Source organism: Dipodomys spectabilis, unplaced genomic scaffold (assembly GCF_019054845.1).
Source record: "Dipodomys spectabilis isolate Male_0828 unplaced genomic scaffold, ASM1905484v1 ptg000363l, whole genome shotgun sequence".
In the NCBI taxonomy this organism is placed as follows: Eukaryota; Metazoa; Chordata; class Mammalia; order Rodentia; family Heteromyidae; genus Dipodomys; species Dipodomys spectabilis.
In genome coordinates, this window is record NW_024871040.1 from 6396286 (window position 1) to 6412359 (window position 16074).

The following is a 16074-nucleotide window of genomic DNA, read 5'->3' on the forward strand; positions in this document are numbered from 1 at the left end:
ATTCATGGTTTTTTTTTTTTTTATTTTTAAAATTTTATTTTATTGTAAAGCTACTATGCAGAGGGTTACAGTTACATGAGTGAGGTAATGAGTACACTTCCTTTTGAACATTGTTACCCCCTCCATTGTTTTCCCCCTACCATCCCCTCCCTCCCTCCCTTCCCCGAGGTTCTTTTTTTTTTGATTGTGATCAAATGATTACATAATTTCAAAGTCACAAGTTCATTCTAACTTCCCTGGAGCAAATTGTCTACCACAGTCTGTAATATATAACAGTGTTCACATGTTATATACCATGTTTGTGATCAGCAGCATGGGGATATTTAGTAGTGGTTCAACCAGATGAGCGGGAGTTCTTTGTTTCTTAAGTCCTGTTAGTTTTGTCGTATCACCTAACCTTTTGGATTTAGCATCCACTTATCAGGGAGACCATGTACCGTTTGTCTCTTCGTTCTTGGCTTACCTCGCTCAACACGATTCCTTCTAGCTCCATCCATTTCCCTGCAAATGCCGTTATTTTGTCATTTCTAATGGCTGCATAATATTCCATTGTGTATAGATACCACAATTTTTGGATCCATTCATCTGTGGTGGGGCATCTAGGTTGTTTCCATATCCTAGCTATTGCGAACAGTGCTGCAATAAACATGGAGGTACACGTGTCCTTGTATATTGGTTCCTGTTGTTCAGGGTAGATGCCTAGAAGTGGTATGACTGGGTCGTAAGGGAGGTCAATCTTTAGCTTTCTAAGGACCCTCCAGACTGCTTTCCAAAGTGGTTGTATAAGTGTACATTCCCACCAGCAGTGTAATAGGGTTCCTCTTTCTCCACATCCCCTCCAGCATTTGTCGTTGGCTGATTTGTGGATGTGGGACATTCTGACTGGGGTAAGGTGGTATCTCAGGGTTGTCTTTATTTGCATTTCCTTCACCACCAGGGATGATGAACATTTCCTCATGTGTTTCTTTGCCATTTTTATTTCTTCATTTGAGAAGTCCCTCTTTAGTTCCCTTGCCCATTTAGTAATTGGTTTGTTAGGTTTGGGAGGGATTAGTTTCTTGAGTTCCCTGTATATACAGGATGTTAACCCCTTGTCTGATATATTGCTGGTAAATATTTTTTCCCAATTAGTTGGTTGTCTTTCTAGCTTAGTTGTGATAGATTTAGCTGTGCAGAAGCTTTTTATTTTAAGGTAGTCCCATTTGTCGAGTCTCTCTCCAACTTGTTGTGACCCTGGGACTCTGTTCAGGAAGTTCCTTCCTGTGCCTATTAGTTCAAGTGTCTCTCCTACTCTGTCCTGCAGTAGTTTCAGAGATTCAGGTTTAATGTTAAGGTCTTGAATCCATTTTGAGTTGATGTTGGTGCATGGTGATAGGCTGGGGTCCACTTTTAGTTTTCTGCATGTGGCTGCCCAGTTTTCCCAGCACCAGCGGTTGAAGAGGCTGTGTTTCTTCCATTGTATGTCTTTGGCTCCTTTGTCGAATATCAGCTGGCTGTAGGCCTGTGGATTTATATCTGGATCTTCTATTCTGTTCCATTGGTCTTCGGGTCTGTTTTTGTGCCAGTACCATGCTGTCTTTGTGATTATAGCTCTGTAGTAGAGTTTGAAGTTCGGCATGGATAGCCCTCCCATATTGTCTTTATCCCCTAGAATTGTTTTGGCTATTCTAGGTCTTTTGTTGTTCCATATAAATTTTTGGACTGTTTTCTGTATTTCAGTGATGTACGTCATTGGGATTTTAATAGGAATTGCATTGAATTTGTATATTAGTTTTGGAAGTATCACCATCTTTACTATATTAAGTCGGCCTATCCAGGAGCATGGGAGGTCTTTCCATTTCCTAGTGTCTTCTGCAATTTCTTTCTTTAACTTTTTATAGTTCTCATTAAATAGTTCTTTTACATCTTTGGTTAGGTTAATTCCTAAATATTTTATTTTTTGGGAGGTTATTGTGAATGGGGTTGCTCCCTTTATTTCCCTCTCTTCCTGTACGTTATCAGTGTATAGGAAGGCAACTGATTTTTGTGGGTTTATTTTGTATCCTGCTATTTTGCCGAAGTGACTTATGATTTCTAAAAGTTTGGGGATGGAGTTTTTGGGATCGTGGAGGTATAGTATCATGTCGTCTGCAAAAAGGGATAGTTTCACTTCTTCTTTCCCTATGCGAATCCCTTTAATGTCTTTTTCTTGCCTTATTGCCCTGGCTAAGGGTTCTAGGACTATGTTGAAGAGGAGTGGAGACAGTGGGCATCCTTGCCTTGTTCCTGTTTTTAGGAGGATTGGTTGTAGCTTTTCCCCATTAAGTATAATATTGGCTATTGGTCTGTCATAAATGGCTTTTATTGTTTTTAGAAATGTTCCTTCTATTCCTATTTTCTCCAGAGCTTTTAGCATGAATGAATGTTGAATTTTATCAAAGGCCTTTTCTGCATCTGTGGCGATAATCATGTGATTCTTGACCTTGGCTCTGTTGATATGCTGGATTACATTTATTGACTTACGTATGTTAAACCATCCCTGTGTCTCTGGGATGAAGCCTACCTGATCATAGTGTATTATTTTTTTTATGTGTTTCTGGATTCTGTTAGCTAGAATCTTGTTAAGGATCTTTGCATCTGTGTTCATCAAGGAGATTGGCCTGTAATTCTCCTTTTTGGTTGGGTCTTTGCCTGGTTTGGGGATGAGTGTGATATTGGCTTCGTAGAATGAGTTTGGGATAGCTCCCTTCTTCTCTGTTTCTCTGAAGAGCTTGAGGAGTATGGGTATTAGTTCTTCTTTAAAGGTCTTATAGAATTCTGCTGTGAATCCATCTGGTCCTGGGCTTTTTTTTGTTGGAAGACTTTTGATAGCTTCCTGTATCTCATTATAGGATATTGGCTTATTTAATTGGTTAACTTCTTCTTTGCTCAGTGTGGGTAACTTGTATTTCTCTAAAAATGCATCCATTTCCGCCAGATTTTCTTCCTTTAGAGAGTATAGCTTTTGAAAGTAGTCTGTTAGAATTGTTTGGATATCTTGGGTACGTGTTGTGATGTTTCCCGTGGCATCCCTAATCCTATTAATATGGGTTTCCTCTCTTCTTTTTTTAATTAATCTTGCCAACGGGCCATCAATTTTGTTTATTTTTTCAAAGAACCAGCTTTTTGTTTGGTTTATTTTGGTTATGGTTTTCTGATTTTCTAATTGGTTAATCTCTGCTCTCAATTTGGTTATCTGGCTTCGTCTAGTAGCTTTAGGTCCCATTTTTTCTTGTTTTTCTAGCTGTTTTAGTTGCAACATGAGATTATTTACTTGGTCTGTCTCCATTCTCTTGTGTGGGCACTGAGGGCAATAAATTTGCCCCTCAGGACTGCTTTTGCTGTGTCCCACAAGTTTCTTTGTGAGGTGTTTTCATTTTCATTGAGTTGTAGGAAATGCTTTATTTCTTCTCTGATCTCTTCTGTTACCCAGGCCTTGTTAAGGAGTGTGCTGTTCAATTTCCATGTATTAGAGAAATTTCTGCGGTATGCTTTGTTATTGAAAGCTAGCTTGATTCCACTGTGGTCAGATAGGATACAGGGGATTATGTCGATCCCTTTGTATTTGCTTAAGTTCCTTGCATGAACTATGATATGGTCTATTTTGGAGAAAGTTCCATGAGCTGCTGAGAAGAATGTGTACTGTGTTGTTTTAGGGTGAAATACTCGGTAGATGTCAGTTAATTCCGCTTGAAGTATGGCCTCACTTAATTCGGTAGCTTCTTTGCCAATCTTCTGGTTGGTAGACCTGTCCTTTGGTGAGAGTGGCGTGTTAAAGTCTCCTAGTATTATCGTATTGGGATCTATTTTATTCTGTAAGTTTGAGAGCATTTGTTTAACATATCTGGGTGCACCGATATTTGGGGCATATAAGTTGATGATGGTTATATCCTCCTCTTGGATTGTTCCTTTTATTAATATGTAGTGTCCGTCCTTGTCTTTCTGTACTGATTTTAATGAAAAGTTTATTTTGTCAGATATCAGGATAGCTACACCTGCTTTCTTATTGGGGGAATTTGATTGGTAGATCCTTTTCCACCCCTTCACTCTGAGTTTGTTTGTATGTTTGGCTGAGAGGTGGGTCTCCTGAAGGCAACAGATGGATGGGTCTTGTTTTCTGATCCAGTCCTCAGTTCGTTTTCTTTTAATTGGCGAATTCAGCCCATTTATATTAAGAGAAAGTATAGAGAGATGCATTGTTGTCCCTGCCATTCCATTTTCCTAAGTTTTTCTTCTTTCCTTTCCTCCTGTGCTTGCTCAATTAGACTTTGAGTAATGCCTGTTTGGGGCAGGTCCCAGTTCCTGGTTGCTTTCTTCAGGTTGTGTCCCCCCTCTTAGAATTCTTTGTAATGCCGGCTTAATGTTTATGTATTCATTTAGTTTTTCTTTGCTATTAAAAGTTTTCAGTTCTCCATCGAATGTGAATGCTAGCTTTGCCGGGTATATCAGTCTGGGTTGGCAGTTATTGGCTCTCAGGGCTCGTATGGTGCTTTCTCAGGCTTTTCTTGCATTCATTGTTTGTGTGGAGAGATCTGCAGTGATTCTAATTTTTTTCCCGTTGGAGTATAGCTCCTTCTTCATTTTTGCTGCATGCAGGATTGTTTCCTTGTTATTCAGATCCATCATTGTTACTATAATGTGTCTAGAAGTGTTTCTCCTGGGATCTTGCTTGTTGGGTGTTCGATAAGCTTTTGTGATGTAGTTAAGATGGTCGTTTTTGAGGTGGGGAAAATTTTCATTGACTATCTTGTTAAATAGGTGTTGCATTCCCTTGCTCTGGAATTCCTCACCTTCGTCCACTCCGATTATGCGAAGGTTAAATTTTTTAGCATTATCTGCTTGCTCTTGAATTTCCCTTTGGTTTAATTTGAGTGATTTTTCCATATCTGTCACTTTTTGGTCCAGTTGGTGTATTCTGTCTTCTGTATCTGACACTCTACCTTCCATTTCATTCACTCTGTTGACCGTGGCTTCTATTGTGGTTTGCATGGTGGAAATGGATCCCTTTATGGATTCAATGTTGGTTCTCAGAGTACTGATCTCACCTCTCAATGAGGTGAGATCATTATGCATTACCTCTAATTTGGCGTTTATCTCACTTCTTACTGAGGTTTGTGCAGCTTCTATTTTTGCATCCAACTTTTGTTTGATATCCTGTATATCTTTTGATAGTTCATCCTTGTGCTCTTTCAATTTCTGATCCATTTCTCGCTTTATTTCTTGAGTCATTGCCTCCAGCAACCCTTGGATGTAGTTTTTGTCTTCCATTCCTGCTTTGCTCCCACTGGGGCTCTCCCCTGCGTGGCTGCTGGCTTTTGAGGTGAGCTTGCTGTCCTGGGTAGTGGTAAACCTTGTGATTTTTCTCTGTGATTTTCGCATGGGGGTTCAGGAGACTGCTCTTCAATCTTGTTTTGGTGTGTCTGTCTTTGTTTGGTTGCTGATTCTGTATTGGTAGAGAGAGTCTGTGCCTGATCTGGATTCTGTTGGGAGCCTATTTCCAGCTGCTATTCTGACTTACTTAGGATTCTCAGCTCTCTGCTGTAGATTGCTGGCAATTCCCGCCTTTGGAAGGGTTGAGCAGCCTAGACTGCTTGTGTTTGCTCCTGCGGGTGCTCTTGGGAAGATCAGATGCTCTGGATGCACTCTCCCAAATACTGGAGTCTGCTATGGGCTCCTGATTTGTTTTTGTTTGTTTGTTTTGGGCTGGTTGTGGGCTTGAACTCTAGGTTTGGGTGCTGTCCCTCAGCTCTTCAGCTCAAGGCTGGCACCCTACCATTTGAGCCACAGCCCCACTTCTGACCCTTTTTGCTTTGTTCAGGCGCCGGTCCCCGGGCCTGGTTCCGGCCCCAGCCTGGAGCACGCTCGTTAGGCCTGTGCTAATGTGTATACCACCTAGGTTATGCAGCCTGGAGGACACAGTTCAAATTTCTTCTACTGTTGGTAGTCTTGACCCAGGGGCGCTGTTCCTGGCTTGGGCATTAAGCTCCCTTCCAGGGGCGCTCTTGCTCTGGCCTGGCCAGCAGAGTGTGCTCCACCGGCTGGTGGAGCTCTCGAACAGTTCCCAGTTTTAGTGGGTCCTGTGGTCCAGGTGTTGGGGTAGGGAGTCTAGGTTCATGGTCTGGGGATTCCCTCCAGCTCTGGTCTCCCTTGATGGATTCACTGTCCCCTGTGGGGTACTCACCCAGTAGGTCGTCAGTTGTTGTTGCAATCCGAGTTCAGTTGGGGTGGTTGCGGGCTGGGTTGGGTGGCCCCTGCCTGGTCGTTGGGATCGCGATTGGGCGGGTGGTCTGCGGGCAGGTCCCTTCGTCGCGCTGCTGGTGCCGGGCGGCTTTGGCGGGATGGAGCCTCTCCGCTCTGGTGGAGAGTGAGGGGTGGGGGTGGGATCCTCGTGGAGACTCCCGGCTGGTAGGTTTCTCTGTTCCTGGCGATCCGCTGTTCTGCAATCCGGTACCTGGTGATCTGCAAGCAGCCCCCTGTGACTCTGTGGCTCCGGTAGCCCCGGCCGGGCCGGCTGGCCGGTGGCTTGGCGCACTGCTGCGCGGCCAGTAAAGGTTGGGGGAGGGGTCTTCGCTCTTCTCTGTTCTGAATTTCTTCTTTTCCTCTCTTTCTTTTTTTGTTATTTTCCACCTCTGGTTTTTCTCTGAGTGTTCGTCTTTTGTTGTTGTCGGTCTCTTGGGGAGATTAAGCGTTGGAACTCGAACTCTCTTTTTGGTTGGAGAGAGCTATGGCGTTTCCCTACTGCCCTGTCGCCATCTTTCCATGGGTTTTTGTTGTTGTTGTTGTTTTTTGTTTTTTGAGTATCTAAATCTACTTTGTTTTAAAAAAAAAAAAAAAAAGGTTTAGCCACCCAAATGCCTGTGGCTCAGTCCGGAATCCTACCTAAGAAGGTGAAATCCAAATAATCGTCGTTTGGGCAGAAAAGTCCACAAGTCTCCAGCTTCAAAATAACCAGCAGAAAGCAAGGCTAGGGGTGTGGCTCAAATAGTAGAGTGCCAGCTGTGAGCAAACAAGCTAAGCCAAGTGCAAGGCCCTGAGTTCAAACAGTAGAACCCTTACAAACTTTCCTGCCCCAGCTGGCTTGGAACCATGATCCTCAGATCTCAGCCTCCTGAGTAGGATTACAGATATGAGCCACCAGCGCCATGCTGAATTATGATCTTTTGAGGTGGGGAGGTTGGTTTTGTTTACAGAGACAGAGTTTTGCCATGCCACCCAGGAAGGCCTTGAATTCTTGATCTTCTGCCTCACCCTCCCAAGTGCTAGAATTATGGTGTCTAACACCATACGAGATAGAATTACGACTTTCTTTTTTATTTTGGACTGGTACTGAGGCTTGAACTTAGGGCCTTGTGTTCTCACTTGGCTTTTTCACTCAAAGCAATGCATACCTTCACTTCCAGAATTAGTATCTTTGTTGTTGTTGTTGTTGGGCCTGGATGCTGTCCCTTAGCTCTTAACTCAAGGCTAGCGCTCTACCACTTGAGCCACAGTGCCACTTCTGACTTTTTCTGTTTATGTGGTACTAAGGAATTGAACCCAGGGCCTCATGCATGCAGCAAGGCAAACATTCTACCACTGAGCCACCTTCCTAGCCCCAGAATTAGCATCTTTATGACCTCTGTTTTTTGTTTTTTTTTTGTGGGGGGGTGGGAGTCCGGTTGTGGGGCCTGAACTCTGGGCCTGGGTGCTGTCCTTCAAAGGCTAGCGCTCTACCACTTGAGCCATAGTACCACTTCCGGCTTTTGAATCGAACCCAGGGCCTCATGCATGCAAGGCAATTGCTCTGCCACTGAGTCACCTTCCCAGCCCTGCTTTTTTTTTTTTTTTTTCTTAAGCCTTGGCTACTAAAGTCAGGATGAATTCCCTATGTTACTTGTTTTGAGAGCACCAAGTATAAACCTCGGGTTTTCTTTGATCACTTTCTCATAGTTCATGTCTTGTTGCTTATCAGCCTGGCAGTAAAACACTTCAAAATAACACTCTTAAAATTTGAACTTTATCCTGTTTTGCATAGAACCTTTCATCTTAGCTCCTGTCTTTCTCTTTAGATGATAGAAGATGTTTTGGGAGAAGGATCCGTCTCTGCCAGTCGATTCAGTAGATGGTTCTCTAACCCAAGCCAGTCTGGAAGCAGATCTAGCAGCCTCGGGTCAACACCACATGAAGAACTGGAAAGACTTGCAGGTAAAATGGCTTCCAACTCTTCCTTTGAATGGAGAATTGAGCTTTCTCTGCCTTTGTCAGTCTTGTATCCATAAGCATGAGTACATTTAGATTGAGAAACTTTCAGTTTGTGTCCTCTCAGAATTATAAAAGATGAGTTTTTGCGTTAATTGGGATCCATTGTGCATATTGTGTTTACGATGTCAGGACTGGAGCAAGCCATCCTCTCTCCTGGACAGAACTCGGGGAATTACTTTGCTCCTATACCATTGGAAGACCATGCTGAAAATAAAGTGGACATTTTGGAAATGCTACAGAAAGCTAAAGTGGATTTAAAACCTCTTCTTTCCAGCCTTTCTGCAAATAAAGAAAAACTTAGAGAGAGCTGTAAGTGTATTAAGAATGCTTTCGATATCTGAAGAGAAAGACTAATTTTTTCACTGCCTCTTTTTGAGAACCTGGTAGCCAATGGGTAGTGTCCCATGAACAGAGCTTTTCCCTCATCATACTGCCTTTGGCCTAATTGTAATACCACAGTCAGTGCTTTCGCCTTCCTATGTATAACTTGCAAATTCCTCACAACTTGGCCCCAACGTGCCATGTTCTTTTTGAACCGAGGGCCCCACACTTGCTAGGCAGGCACTCTTCTGGTAAGCCACTGGTTAGCCTACCCGTGCTCCTGTTTAGCTATTAAACCATCAAAATAACAACTCAGTGCTCTAACAATCACAATATGTAGGTCTTGTTGATGTTGGCTTTTTGGATTCCTGTGTCTAACAGTTCTTCAGAGGACTCATAAGACATTTTTGCAAGATACATAGCATGATCTTGTCAACATTTTTTTTTTTCCCGGTCAGTCATGGGGCTTGAACTCTGGGCCTGGGCACTGACCCTGAGCTCTTCAGCTCAAGGTGAGCACGCTACACTTGAGCCACGTTTTCTGGTGGTTAATTGGAGATAAGAGTCTCACAGACTTTCCTGTGTGGGCTGGCTGTGGACCTTGATCCTCAGATCTCAGCCTCCTGAGTAGCTAGGATTAAGGGTGTGAGCCACCCCATCTTGTCAACTTTTAAAGCCTAATACCTCATAGTTTTGGTTACCTGTTAGACGCTAACTGCTCTTGCCTATAATCTGAACTACTCTGAGAATAGAGATAAGGAGGATCACAGTGTAGGCCAACTCAGGCAAAAATTGATACCCTATTCTAAAAGGGGTTGCAGACGTAGCTTAGCAATAAAGTACCTGTATAGCATGCAAAAGGCCAAGTGGAAACCCCAGTACTCCCCCCACAAAAATAGGTCCAGTTTATAGCATCTCTCTGTACATACAAAATTACAGCCTTCCTACTGAAGCAACTATCATGTTAATGTTTCGTTTGTTTTCAGTGTCAGCCATTTGTAAAAGCCTTATTTCAATTATAAAATCAATTGTCTTTACCAGGTAAAGACATAGGGTAATTTTTTCTAGCCAGAGAAAATTGCTGCCAAATCTTCGTGGGGTATAACCAGGACTTTGTCGACTTTTCAGCACATTCAGGTGTTGTGCTGTCGGTAGAAGAAGTGGAAGCAGGACTCAAGGGCCTGAAGGTGGACCAGCATGTGAACAATTCAACACCCTTCATGGCAGAGCATTTAGAAGAGACCTTGAGTGCTGTAACGAGCAGCCGACCACTGAAGAAAGATGGAGACATGACTGCATTCAACAAGCTTGTGAGCACCATGAAGGCCAGTGGGACTTTGCCTACTCAGCCCAAAGTTAGTGTAAGTATTTGGCACACACCCATTTTTCCTTTCCCATCTTTCAATTTCACTTCCTTACCTACCACACGGTAAATGGATTTTTTTTTAAAGGCTTTTGAAAGCCAAGAACTGGTGGCTCATGCCTGAAATCCTACCTCCTCAAGAGGCTGAGATCTGAGAGTCATGGTTCAAAGGCAGCCCAGGCAGGAAAGTTCATGGGACTCCGCTCCAGTTAACCATAAGAAAACCAAAGTGATACTATGGCTCCAAGTGGTAGAGCACTAGCCTTGAGGAAGAGAGTTCAGGGACAGTGCCCAGGCCCCATGATGGACAAATAAGATTTTTGTGCAGGTTGAAAGTTTTGGATTTTTTTTTTGTCTGCCCAGGCTGGCTTTGAACCACAATTCTCTGATCTCAGCCTCTTGAGTAGCTAGGATTATAGGCATGAGCTACTGGTGCCCAGCTGAAAATTCTCTATAGAGTTGTAGTTTTTGTTTATTTGTTTTGCTGGTCGTGGGGCCTGAATCCTGGGCGTTGGCGCTGTCCCTCAGCTCTTCAGTTCAAGGCTAGCACTCTACCACTTGAGCCACACACAGCACCACTTCCGGCTTTTTTTTTTTCTTCTGCTTATGTGGTTCTGAGGAATTGAACCCAGAGCCTCATGCATGTAAGGCAAGCAACTCCTTACCACTGAGCCACCTTCCCAGCCCAGAGTAGCAGTTTTTTGGCCCTTGATGTTTTTATGTTAACTATTTGTTACAATTTGTTTGGTAACAACTGTTAATATCAAAAGCAAGACTTATTAAAAGGCACCAGTGGCTTGTGCGGCTTGTGCCTTTAATCCTAGTTACGCAGGAGACTGAACTCTAGGGGACGATGGTTTGAGGCTAACCTAAGCAGAATTGTTCACCAGATTCCCATCTGCAAAATTTTCATCTAAAAGTATGATGAGTGACAGTCAAAAGACTGAACCTTATGCAATTCATGGATTTTTTAATTTTTAATTTTTTTTTGGTCATGGGCCTCGAACTCTGGGCCTGAGCACCGTCCCTGAACTCAGCTCATGGCTAGCCCTCTACCACTTGAGCCAGAGTGCCACTTCCAGTTTTCAGGTGGTAAATTGGAGATAAGAGTCTCAGGGACTTTTCTTGCCTGGGCTGGCTTTGAACCGAGATCCTCAGATCTCAGCTTCCTAAGTAGCTAGGATTACAGACATGAGCCACAGGCACCCAGCTATGGATAACTTTATTAAATCACTGCTTTTAAAAAAAAGTATATGCCGGGCACCGGTTGCTCATGTCTGTAATCCTAGCTGCTCAGGAGGCTGAGATCTGAGGATCGCAGTTCAAAGCCAGCCCAGGCAAGAAAGTCCTTGAGACTCTTATCTCCAATAAACCACTCAAAAACCGGAAGTGGCTCTGTGGCTCAAGCGCAGGGACAGCGCCCAAGCTGAGTTCAAGCCCCACAACCAACAAAAAAAAAAAGGTATAAAGCTGGAATGAGAATGAAGCTCATGGTGTAGAGCACTTGCCTAGCATTTATGAGGCACTGGAGTTCCATCCCCAGCATTAAGCAAAAAAAGCTTCTGAAGTTAACACAACTTAGAATATTTATACAACTTAGAATCTTTTTATCCTTTTCACTCCTTGGGGGAAGGAGTATGACAGTACTGGGGCTTAAACTCAGGACCTTGCATTCTTGCTTAGCTTTTTCATTTGAGGCTAGTGCTCTACCACGTTGGCCACATCTCCACTTCCAGCTTTTTTTTGGGGGGGGGGGGGAGAGTGTTCGGGTCATGGGGCCTGAACTCTGGGCCTGGGCGCTGTCCCTTAGCTCTTCAGCTCAAGGCTAGCGCTCTACCACTTGAGCCACAGCGCCACTTCCGGCTTTTTTCTTTTTGCTTATGTGGTGCTGAGGAATCAAACCCAGGGCCTCAGGCATGCAAGGCAAGCGCTCTACCACTGAGCCACCTTCCCAGCCCCACTTCCAGCTTTTTGCTGGTTAGAGACAAAAATCTTGGATTTGTCTTTCCAAGCTGCCCTTGAACGGCAATTCTCAGCCTCCTGAATAGGTAAGATTACAAGCATGAGCCCCTGGCACCTGACCAGCCTGCTGCTTTCTTGACTAGACGGTTGATAATCATCATATAAATTACTAGATAAGCAAAGATGGACTTTTTTGCAAGGCAGTTGCATTGTATTCATTTACTAGAGGAGTTATATATTTTAACTTTTAGGCCTAAAGGTAGGTTACAGGGTGACTGCATATGCTTACTGTATGTCATAAAACTGTTCAGCAAAGCAGTTTTCAACCATGGCTTCTGTGTTAACATGGCTGCCCGTGTGCCCTTGATACGAAGTGATGCAAAAGCCAGGCACTGGTGGCTCTCGCCTGTAATCCTAGCTACTGAGGAGGCTGAGATCTGAGAATCACAGTTCAAAGCCAGCCCGGGGAAGGAAAGTCCGTGAGACTTATCTCCAGTAAACCACTAGAAAACCGAAGTGGCGCTGTGGCTCAAGTGGTAGAGCGCTTGCCTTGAGCTGAAGAGCTGAGGGACAGCGCCCAGGCTCCATGACCAACAACAACAAAAAAATAGTGATGCAAAAGCAAGGGCAGATAGGAATAGGGAAAACACACTCACCTAGTTAAGTCATTTACTTAGTTGCTATTTACCAGTTGGGTTTTGCCTCCTACTTCCTTGTCTAGAAGCTGAAGGTATCTACACTGTGAATAGCAATATGTATAATTTGTGTGTGTGTGTGTGCCAGTAGTGGAATTTGAACTCAGGGCATGTGTGCTGTCCTTTAGCTTTTTCACTTAAGGCTGGCATTCTACCACTTGAACCAATCCTCCAGCCTCCTTAGTCTGTTACTGATTTTGGTGGGTTTTTTTGTTTTTGTTTTGGTTGGTTGTGGGGCTTGAACTCAGGGCCTAGGTGCTATCCCTGAGCTTTTTCCACTCAAGGCTAGCGCTTGACCACTTTGAGGAACAGCACTACTGCTGCTTTTCTGGTGGTTAAGTGGAGAAAGAGTCTTAAATTGCAATCCTCAGATCTCAGCTCTCTGAGTAGCTAGGATTACAGGCATGAGCCACCAACACCGGCATGTTTCTGATTTTTGTGTGGTGCTAAGGCAAGCATTCTGAGCTGTATCCCCCCCCCCCCCCTTTTTTTTTTTTTTTGGTTGGTTGTGGTCTTGAACTCTGGGCTTGGACGCTGTCCCTCAGCTCTTCAGCTCAAGGCTAGCACTCTACCCCTTGAGCCACAGCTCCATTTCCAATTTTCTGGTGGTTTATTGGAGATAAGAGTCTCATGGACTTTACTGCTTGGGCTGGCTTTGAACTGCGATTCTCAGATCTCAGTCCCCAAGTAGTTAGGATTACAGGCGTGAGCCACTGATGCCCAGACCCAGACTTTTTTTTTTTTTGAGATAGGTCCTGCTGTGTAGCTCAAGCTGACCTCAAACTCCTAATCTCCCTGCCTTAGACTCCCACAAGTGCATGCTACCACATCTGCCTTTTATTAGTGTTCACATTTTTGATTGGTACTAGGGCCTTGTGCTCATTAAGCAAATGTTTTACCACTTGAGCCAAGTCCCTAGTCTGTTTTGCTTTCGTTATTTTTGGGATTTAGGGTTTACCCATGTTGGCCTCGGCCCTTTTTATGATTCCTGTGTAAATGGGTAACAAGCATGCACCACAACAGAATGGAGGGGAAAGTGGGGTGACTCACCAGCCTTTTTTACTTCAACTGGTCTAGAACCACAACCTGCCTACCTATCCCTCCTGAGTAGCTAGCATTATAGCCATAAGCCACCATACCTGCTTTGTTATATTTTTTGAGGATAGAGCTTTGCAGTTGCTCTGCAAGCACTATATCACTGAACCACACTTTCATCCCTTTGCTTTTTAAAATATTATATTTGGCTAGTAATTCTTGTTAGAGATAACTCTTTGTTAGAGATAACAAACAGCCAGAGGTGCATCAAAAATTGAGGTCTATAAATTACTAAATGGTCTTACTGGTGGTTTCTTACTAAATAAGGGCTCCTCAGTTTCACCATATTCTGTGTCCATATTTTGGTCATGGTGTTGCAATGAAATGAACTAGAGTTAGCACTGGGGCAGTTTCAGTGAGGATTCTGAATGTACATGTGGACAAGCCTTTCCCAGACTTCTGGGACCTGTGTGATGAGAGACAGTAACAGGTTGGTCTGAGTTAAGCACCAATTGTTTTGGGAGGGTTTGATATTTTCTTACCCTCAGTCTGTATGTTAAAGTGTTAAGAGTTAAAACCAGTTTTTTGTTTTGTTTCATAGCGAAATCTTGAAAGCCATTTGATATCCCCTACTGAAATTCCAGGCCAACCTGTCTCGAAGAACATCCTGCAGGTAAGATAATCTTCCTTTCTCTTTATTGGCATACATTAGTTATACAAGAGGGGTAGTTTTAAACCAAGCCCTCTTGAGTCTTCATCAGTTTTCTTGTTTTTTGTTTTTGTTTTTTTTAGTTGGTCATGGGGCTTGAACTCTGGGCTTGGGGCTGTCCCTGTGCTGTTCAGCTCAACGCGAGTGCTCTACTGCTTGAGCCACAGTGCCACTAACAGTTTTCTAGTGGTTTATTGGAGATAACAGTCTCACAGACTTTTCTGCCTGGGCTGGCTTTGAACCGCGATCCTCAGATCTCAGCCTCCTGAGTAGTTAGGATTACAGGCGTCAGCCACCGGCGCCCGGCTCTCATCAGTTTTCTTAACTGCTTTTATTTTTTTTAATTTTTTTTAATTTTTTTATTTTTTTGGTCCGGTCGTTGGGCCTGAACTCTGGGCCTGGGCGCTGTCCCTCAGCTCTTCAGCTCAAAGCTAGCGCTCTACCACTTGAGCCACAGCGCCACTTCCGGCTTTTTTCTTATGTGGTGCTGAGGAATCGAACCCAGGGCCTCAGAGCCTCAGGCATGCAAGGCAAGCGCTCTACCACTGAGCCACCTTCCCAGCCTTTAACTGCTTTTATGTAGTAGTACAGACTTGGGCCTTAGCAAATGCCCTATGTTGCCTGGCTATACATAGTGCTGCTATATACATAGTTCTGTATTGCCCCTAATCTCAATAAGGGAACTAGGGGAGCTGGTTGGCTTTAAAAGATGACTACCCAAAGGAGGATATTCTTAGGAGAGGAACATAAAAGCATACTACCTATGTGCATCTGGCTATATAAAATAGTATTTATCGAAATGAACTCTAGGAAATGGAAATGAGGTTTTTTCTTCAGTTAAAAAAATAATAGGGAGGGTTAGGAAGGTGGCTCAGTGATAGAGTGTTTGCCTCGCATGCATGAGGCCCTGGGTTCGATTCCTTAGCACTATGTAAGTAGAAAAAGCCGGAAATGGTGCTGTGGCTCAAGTGGTAGAGTGCTAGCCTTGAACTGAAGAGCTGAGGGACAGTGCCTAGGCCCTGAGTTCAAGCCTCAGGACTGGCAATAATAATAATAGTAATAATAATAGGGAGTCTGGGAATGTGGTTTAGTGGTAGAATGCTTGCCTAACATATGAAGCCCTGAGTTTGATTCCTCAGTACCACATAACAGAAAAAGCCAGAAATGGTGTTGTGGCTCAAGTGGTTGAGCTCTAGCCTTGAGCATAGAGAGGCTCAGGACAAAGCCCAGTCCCTGAGTTTAAGGCCCAGGAGCAGCAAAAATGTTCTTGCCTACAAGTGCAACTTCCTGGGTTCAATTCCCAGTACCAATAAAGAAAAGGAAAAAAAATACAGTTAAAAAAAAATCTCTTATATAAACTATGCACTTTGGGTGATCAAAATATATCCATATAGGTTCCTTGATTTTAATAAATTTACCACTGTGGTAAGGTATTTTTTTTTCTTTTTTTGCCGGTCGTGGGGCCTGAACTCTGGGCCTGGGCGCTGTCCCTCAGCTCTTCAGCTCAAGGCTAGCACTACCATTTGAGCCACAGCACCACTTCGGGTTTTTTTTTTCTGCTTATGTGGTGCTAAGGAACGAACCCAGGGCCTCATGCATGCAAGGCAAGTGCTCTACCACTGAGCCACCTTCCCAGCCCCAGGAATTTTTTTTTTTTATTGTGAACATACTGTACAGAGGGGTTACAATTACATGGGCAAGATAATGAGTACATTTCTTATCAAGCATTG

At 43.7% G+C, this 16074-nt stretch overlaps 1 protein-coding gene across 4 annotated transcripts in view; it reads left to right on the forward strand.

Annotated features, from left to right (window-relative positions):
- Eif4enif1 (eukaryotic translation initiation factor 4E nuclear import factor 1) overlaps positions 1–16074 on the forward strand; it is a 61906-nt gene that overhangs the window by 35341 nt on the left and 10491 nt on the right. For all 4 annotated transcript variants that reach the window (XM_042666291.1, XM_042666290.1, XM_042666292.1 and 1 more), the window contains 4 exons: positions 8067–8202; positions 8389–8568; positions 9709–9941; positions 14237–14308. In XM_042666291.1, the coding sequence (XP_042522225.1) occupies positions 8067–8202; positions 8389–8568; positions 9709–9941; positions 14237–14308 (621 nt within the window). The remainder of the gene's footprint in view (positions 1–8066; positions 8203–8388; positions 8569–9708; positions 9942–14236; positions 14309–16074) is intronic.